The sequence below is a fragment of the Pteropus vampyrus genome, unplaced genomic scaffold (assembly GCF_000151845.1).
Source record: "Pteropus vampyrus isolate Shadow unplaced genomic scaffold, Pvam_2.0 Scaffold158, whole genome shotgun sequence".
Taxonomy (NCBI): Eukaryota; Metazoa; Chordata; class Mammalia; order Chiroptera; family Pteropodidae; genus Pteropus; species Pteropus vampyrus.
Window position 1 is genome coordinate 181565 of NW_011888939.1, and position 8004 is coordinate 189568.

Here is an 8004-nt window from a genome sequence, read left to right on the forward strand (position 1 = left end):
GTCCTCCATAGGCTCAGCCCAGGAAGGTGTCATGGTAGTGGGGGTGCAGGTGGAGCGCCCCTAACTGTCCCCAGCCCCCAGAGCCCTGGCTGTCGGTGGCCAGTCTGGTCTTCGTTCCAGGCGGTGACAGGGATACAGTGCCCCACGTGGTGACACCAGGCCAGCAGAGAACAAAGACGCCTCTGGTCTCCCCTACCGCGGGAGGGAGGAGGGGTGGGTGTACCCCGCCCCCCGAGACCCTGCCTCCTCGGGGCTCCCGCAGTACTAGCCGGCAGCTGGTCGTCCTGCCTCCTGGCTGTGGCTCAGGCCCACTCCCCAGGGCTGGCCAGCTCTGAGCAGGCTGTGGAAGGGAGAGCCCCATCTGGGGCCCTAAGACAGGCCTGTGCTGGAGGCTGGGGCAGGGAAATGTGGGGGTGACAGGCTGGGAGGCTGGGAGAAGAGCACAGGGAGCCTTGTGTGGGCCCAGGAGTCATGGAAGGGAGGTGTGGCGCGTTGCTCCAGGCCTGGTCCCTGGTTCCCCATGGGTCCCTGTGCCCCCCACCCTCAAACACATTCACGCAGTCGGACACGCTGTCCAGTCCGCTGGCCCACTGACCCCCTCTGCAGCCCTGGGCCCAGATTCCCACCTTGAGATGGGGAGGCCACAAGCCACAGCTCAGGGAAGGCCCCCTCCACATCTTCTAATCCCCCCAAAGGCCCAGGAGAGCTTCCTGGGACGTGAACAGAGCAGCCGGACGGCGGCACAGGGGTGAGAAGCCAGGTTGGGAACAGCCCAGGCACCCTGGGCTGTCTCCCTCCTCCGAGCTATGCTGAGCCCCGCCTCACCCAGGCCCTGCCGGAGTCTGCACAAGATCGAGCCCTGAGGCGCCCGTGCCGCCCTGGTGGCCTCCCTGCATGGGGACCCCGGTCGCCTTGCAATGTCCACTGAGGTCCCATTGCAGAGCCTGTGCTGAGCACCAGACAGACCCCCAGCTGCCATCTGGAGCTTGTTCTTGGGGACAGAGCGAGCTACAGCGCTCCTGGCGAAGGGGCAGTACCCGCCAGCACTCACGGAATGTTTATGTGTGCCAGGCGCTGGGACAGGCACGTGAGTGTGGGACACAATCAGAGTGCACGTCCCATGAGTGCTGAGTTCCTGCCGAATCCATTCACGCCCATGCGCCCATTTCACATACGCAGAAACTGAGGCCCAGAGGCGCTTGATCGCTGGCCCAGGGTCCCAGAGCTGGCTGATTCAGAGTCTGGTCACCTCTGCTGTGTCTCCAAGGTCAGGGCTCAGTGTCACCGTGCACAGCAGGCTGCGGTGGCTGGGGGTGAGGGGACTTTTGCATTTGACCACCTCTGTGCTCCCCCCTCGCCCCTCCCTCTGTAACGGGTCAGGAAACAGCCTCAGCGAGAAGAGGAACCTGCAGGTCCCTCAGGGCACCAGGTCTCTGCTCCTGGGCTCCGAGCTGCCTGCTCAGCCGTGCGCCCTGCACCCCACAAAGCCACCGGAAGAGGATGTGGAACGCTCGGGGGGGGAGCCAGAGCGAGAGCTGGCAGGGCTCGGTGTCGGGGTGGCATGCGGGGCCCCGGCCACCCCGCCAGGGCCTGGGGGCCTGATGTGCCTGCAGGCTGACCCTGGAGCCCCTGCCGGTCCCCTTTTCCTCCCGACTCCCGTCGTCCTGCATGCCCAGCCCGCCGCCCTCCAGGGCCCCGGGAAGGTAAGGAGACAGCCCAGGCCCTCGGCCTCCGCGTTTAGACATCCGGGCTCTGAATCCGATGGAGGGGCACCTGTGGACTCTGCAGAGCTGGGCACAGACACGGGTCCTGGGTCATTGCTGCGAGGTCCTGGGCAGGTCCCCGCCCCGCTCTCCCCGCCGGGCCTCAGGCTTCCGTTTGTGAGATGGGTGTCGGATTCGCCCCACGGTTTCCAGCGTCTGCTTTGCAGCAAAACGAAAGATGGAGACCAGGTTGTGAGTTTTTCTCAAAGCCGGTGCGTTCACTTAACGCCGGCCCCTCTTCCGGTCGGGGCGCCCTCCTAGTCACTTCTGGGGCCGTCTGTTCTGAGATGACAGTAATGGTGGTGACTGTTATTTCTTTACCACTCGACTTGGCAAAGTGAACCACCCAGGTAGGTCCCCAAGTTTAAAACGAAATCCCGTGTCTCGGTGCCGGCGGGGGGAAGGCGCAGGGAGGGCTGAGTGGCGGGGGCGGCTTCTGGAGCCGGGCCGCGGCTTGAAGCAAGTGGGGTCTTCTGTGCTCCCCACATGGCGCCCGGCTGCGTTCACACCCACCTGGTGGTCCCTCTGGCTGGGCCCTGTTTTGACCTTGGTGACTTGGACCTGCCACCTTTCTGACTCTGGGTGGTGGACAGAGCCTCACGGTGTCGGGGGTGACAGCTGGGCCCACCCCCACGACAGCAGGTCTGAGCTGGAGCCACCAGCCCGGTTTAGGACCGAGTCCCATCCACACTTCCTTGGCTGGCCCGTGGCCTGGTACAAGCGGGAATTCCTGGCCATGCCCGTCATGGGAGCAGGTATGACAGCCATGCGGGTGACACCAGGTCTAGGCACTTGGGTGCTCGACTTCCCTGGGGCAGGTGGACAGACAGGCAGACGGGCAGAAGGCTTCTCGCGGAGCCTGGCTCCCACCAGCCATGGCCCGGGAAGCCAGGCCCGCCGCGCCCAGGGGCAGGAAGGGCTGGGTGTACCTCGCCTGTGTCTCCATGGTGACCGCCAGGCGGTGGGCCGTTGCCCACCGTCCTGCTCTCCGAAGCCCCACACCTTGGCCAGCACCTCTGCCAGCACTGGCCACCGAGGTGAGTTTCCAGGGCAACCGGTGCCTCCTTGGAGAGGCTGGGCAGGTCACAGCTATGGGAGGTGGTCCCCTCAGCCTCCCGTCCCGCCAGGACTGGTTGAAGGAGTTTTGCTGGAAGCCATCACAGGAGTGTCTCCGTCGGCCGTTCTGGGCGGGGTGCTGCCGGTGCTGCCCGTGCACCCGCCCCGCCGGCTTGTCTCGGCGGCTCCTGTCCTGTGGATGGTGCTTCTCAGATGACAAGGGGCTTTAGTGCTTTGCTTTATCACCCGCTCTTCTGAGAGCCTGGTGGTGGCATTATCGTCATCTCCATCCTCCTGATGGAGACACTGAGGCTAGGGGGCTGCCGAGCAGGGACTTGAACACAAGGCTAGGCTCCAGATCCTGAGTTTCTTAAACCTACAGGAAAGAATGGTGCCCGGGGACAGGCAGGGCGTGGCGTCTCCCACCCTGAGAGCGCCGTGGGGAGTCGCTGCCTCCTGATCGAGGCTTCTGCTTGGGGCCAGGTGTGGGGCTGAGACCTGGGGCCTGCCAGGCCATTGGTCCTTCCCTCAGCCGCGTGTGTTCCGGGCTCGCCAGCGTGGGCTCTGCGGGGGACACCGTCTCCCCTGCTCGCCCTGCGCCTCTCTGTTATTCTGTTTCGGGCTCGGTGGCAGAGACGGGAACTGTTTGCGTCCCCTTCTGCTTCTCATCCTCTCCTGGCCTCCACCTCTGGACGTCACCTGTCACCTGTTAGATTTGTGGCCTTCGGAGGTGTCAGATGTCCGTGCCCCTGGTGTCAGGCACTGAGCACTCCGGGAGGAGGGGGCACAGTTGTCGGAGTGGCCGGTTCCCGTTCTGGGGATGGCGTTTAGCACAGTGACCCTGGATTGTGCGTTTGCTCTGAGCGCCAATGTCACCCATCGACATCTGCGGGTCAGAGGCCCCTCTCCGGGGAGGACAGCAAGGCCCCAAGGCGAGCCCATGGCATCCTCGTCCTGGGCCGTTTCCATGGCTCCGGGTGTTGATGTGTCTTGTTGTGATTGTCTCATGAGGTCAGAGATTTGGGGTGATGATGAAGTCACATCCCACACCCAGGATGGTCTCCTGAGATCTGGAGGCTTCTTCTCCCGCCTCCTGACCTCCTCCAGGCTCTGCTTTCTGCCTTGGGGATCCCCTCCTTCCTGGGGGGAAGAGGCAGTTCCTAGAAACCCTGACCCAGAGGAAGTGGGCGGGGCCAGGCCCACCCACCGTGCCGGGAGCTCCCACCCAGGCCTAGGTACGTCACCTCCTTCCAAGGTGTGTGACCTCCCGCCAAGGTGTGTGCTCACCCGCCCACAGCAGGCCACCCCAGGACCCAGGCAGGCCGGGAACGGTGACGGTGACGTCGGTGTGGAGAAATGACGGAAGAGCCTAGCCAGGCCACACCCTCCCCGCGTCCTCCTGGGCTCTAAATATAGACCACAGAAGGCAGGCAGAGTGGCCGCCACCTGCTCACAGACAGGTGAAAGGGTTTCCGCCAAGGCCTGTCCCGAGTCTGGGCACTTGGCTGCTGGTCCTCCCCGGGCCACCAGCTCCCTCCGTGACCTTCGCCAAGCCCAGGGTGGAGGAGGTAATGGCCAAGGCCTCTGGTCACCCAGACGTTGCCTTGAGTCCCGTCTCTCACCGAGCGCTGTGTGCCTGGCAGACCCCTGTCCCCCACCAACGCCGCATCCTGGATCTGAACCTCGTTCCCTGGGGGGACCCAGCTAGCACGTACCGGGCCAAGGGGTGGGGCGGGGGGGGGAAGTGTGACCAGGCAGAGGACGCGGTGGCTGGAGGCCTCAGGGACTGCTACAGCTCTGTGCGGGCCCGGCTGGCCAGCGGTGCCAGCTAGCGCCTCACGGAGCAGTTGGTCTTCTGCCTGTCGACGTGCAGGGGCGGGGTGGGGGGAGCGCCCTCGAAGGGTCAAGACCTCTGTGTCAGGGGGACCCATGGTGGGATGAAAGTGGGAGGGAAAGGGACCCCGGAGGGTAGGCCTGAGCACACCTTTCCCTGAAAGCGGAGGTGGCTGCTCAGGGGGCCCCTCAGCCAGGGAGCGATGCCAGGCCCAGCCAGGACACTCCCTGGCTGGCGGAGACGGCTGCCCGTCAGCCCCGCCCCAGCCTCCTGGCGTGTGTGGGAATGCCGACCTGGTACGGCCAGGTTGCCCAAAGTGACAGGAGAAGCCAGAAATGTGGAGTTTTATATGAAATCACCTGACCTTTTACTGTTGGCTCACAGCTTAAAAAACACTTTGCAAGCCAAACAAAACACACGTGTGCGCTGGATTTGGCCCGGTCTCGTCCCCGGCTGTCAGCCCACAGCCTGTCTTTTAAGCATCCTGTGCCAGGAGCATCCCAACTACAGGCCAGTCCATACAGCATAGCAGTGTTTTCTGGGGCTTCCCGTGACCCCAGGAAGGGCAGGTGCACTCCACAGGGAACGGCCGGGGACCTGGGACAGCTGCAAAGGAGTGGCACCGATTTACACTAACCCCCCACGTCCCACAGCACGTTGTGCTCTCTGTTCTTCCCAGCAGACCCTCCAAGGGCAACATCCTCATAGCCTTGATCTTCAGACACACCCAAGGTCACTGGGGCTGCCTCCAGCACCATCTGAACTATGTGACTCGGTTTCCCGGCTGCCCACTCCCTCGGCCCCCATGGTGAAGTCCCCAGCCCTGTTTGTTGTAAGGATGCTATCAGTGCCCCCAGGCATGGGGAGATGGCGAGGCTGGCCAAGCGTCACTGCCGCCGCCCGGGTCCCCAGATTGTCGTCCCTCCCTCGTTGGCTGTGGGAGCCTCCGCAGCCTTGGCGGCGGGGGGGCAAGGGGGGCTTCGGGGGGTGGTAAGTCTCCAACTGTGTCTTTTTTTTTTTTAACTCCAATTACAGAAAATTCCAAATAGATACAGAAGCGGAGAAAATGACAGAAGGACCCCACAGCTTAATCGCAGTGCGGGGGCCACTCGTTTCTCCTCTAACTGTCCCACGTCCTGCCCCTCCCACTCAGCAGATGATGTCTACACAAATCCCAGACACAGCATTCCAGCCACAAATACTCCACTGCGTTGTTACGCTAACAGTAACCCGAATCCCACGATCGCACCCCAAAAATCACGTCAAATAGCGTCAGATATCCAGGAATGTTCCAATAATCCCAATTGTCCCTGAGGTTTTTTGTTTTTTTTTTTTAAACGATTGCCCTATTCAAATCACAGTACAAAATCCGCATGTTGTCTTTGGTTGCTGTCTCTTACCTTCGGTTTATAGTTTCTCCTCGATTTTTTTGCCCTGAAATGTATGTGTTGAAGAAACTGAGTTTCTTCCGTTTGTCCGGGAGAGTTTCACAGTCTGGAATTTGTGGAGTGTGTCCTCACGGTCGGTGCGTTGAACTTGTTTCTCTGTTCCCTGTAATTCTCCCAAAATGGTAGTTACATGCAGAGGCCTGGTCGGATTCATATTTGGTTTGGGGCAAGAACACTTTGTGGGTGGCTCTGTGTTCCTGCATCAGGCGGCAGGCACATGCTGCCCTGGTCCCCTCTCTTTTGGGCTGGCCCTCCAATGGGTGAGGCATGTAGCCCACAGCTTCGGGGGGAGGGGGAGGATTATGGGGGCGTACATGAGGGCTTGGAAGAGGGCCTGGGGCAGAGTCTCTGCCTGACTGACCTGGGGACACCAGGCACCTGTGTGAAGTGCTTTCTGGTTAGTTCTGCCCCCTTTACCCAAGGACAGTACTGCGCCTTGGAGGTGAGGTGGCCTGCTGGGGGAATGGGGTCACACAGGAAGAGAGGGATGGAGCTGGGCTTCAAACCCAGGCCCTTCAGTGCATGAACCTGTCTATGCCACACTGCCACCCTGGGAACTAAGCGTGTGCGCGCACACACGTAGTTAAGTGGTGGACAGACTTACCAGGACCCCAGAAGGGAGTCCCAAAGCCAAGACGAACAAGGTAGGGAGGGAAACTTCGTCCAAACAGACATTCATTTGAGGTTAGTGGTTGGGTCAAGGATGTAGCACCACACCCCTCCATGCGAATGATGTCCAGGGAGCCGGTGGCAGGCAGTCTACCTGGTTGTGTTGGGGCATGTTTCGCGATGGAACCGCCCACTCCTGACCTCTCCAGCCTACCTGAACCCCCCAAGCCTGCCACCCTGGACCTTCAAGGCCAGAGAGGTGGGGACGTTGGGTGCAGCTCTCTGTGCACTCATGAGTTCCTTGGTCTCCAGGGGCCTCCTCCTGGCTGTAAAATGGGCCTGAGCTTGCTTCCCAGGCCCCTCCCTGGGAGAAAGAGCTAGAGGGACCAGAAAAGAGATAGAGCGAGCCACCGGCAGGTGCTGCATTCACGTGGCAAGTTCCGTAGCATGGCCCCAGGAGACGGAGTGGGAGAGAAGCTTCTAGCCAGAGGGCAGTGTCTAGTGTCCAGGTCACCCCTTTGCTGCTCTGTAAAGATGTCCTTCTTCTAACTGTGCCCCCACCCAGTCAGCGCAGGGCATTTGTGTCAGTTCGGTCAGGCAGAGTTGTAACCGAGGTGTCCACAAACATCCCCCCTGGAAACCCATGTCCACACCTTGAATCGCCACCTAAGGGTGAATTCGTAAGAGCGGGATCGTCAAGTCAAAGGGCATAAGCATTTTTTAAGGTCCTTAATAGAAAACAGTAGAAATTGTTTTCCACCATGCGCCACCCTTGGGTGCTCAAGCTGCTCAGGTGGGCGGGTGCACAAGTAGGTGGTTGCTTGCTGGGGCCCTACTGTCCGTGGCTGCCTGAGGCTTGGCTCATGGTGGACATGCAAGATATGCTTATGGAATGTGTAATGTGGCCCTGCCCTCTCACCTTATGGGTGGGAAACCGAAGCCAGGTGCTATGGCACTGGTTCTGGGGAGGCTGGTGGCATTGACAGGGCCGCTAACAGCAGCCATCAGTGACCAGTGGTCGCTGTGGTCGTCAGTGGTTACCAGTGATCAGCAGTGGTTAGGTGTGTGTGGCGGGAGGGTCCATTCATTCATCCATCTACAGATGTTCTCTTGACTCTGCTGTTCACTTTCAGGGTCCCTCTTCCCTTCCCCCTGGCTTCTAGAAAGAGGAAAAAGCTCCCGAGCCCTGCTTCCTCCCCAGCCCTCAGCAGCCTCACTTCTGCCCTCGCCTGTGCCCTGAGACCTTGAGTGCTCCAGCCACCAGTGGTCCCAGCTGACCAGGCCAGTGGCAGGT

At 61.2% G+C, this 8004-nt stretch overlaps 1 protein-coding gene across 1 annotated transcript in view; it reads left to right on the forward strand.

Moving 5' to 3' along the window:
- The first annotated feature begins 1539 nt into the window (after positions 1 to 1539).
- RALGDS (ral guanine nucleotide dissociation stimulator) overlaps positions 1540 to 8004 on the forward strand; it is a 28158-nt gene continuing 21693 nt past the window's right edge. The window contains exon 1 of the mRNA XM_023536554.1: positions 1540 to 1703. Coding sequence (XP_023392322.1) covers positions 1602 to 1703 — 102 coding nt within the window. The 5' untranslated portion in view covers positions 1540 to 1601. The remainder of the gene's footprint in view (positions 1704 to 8004) is intronic.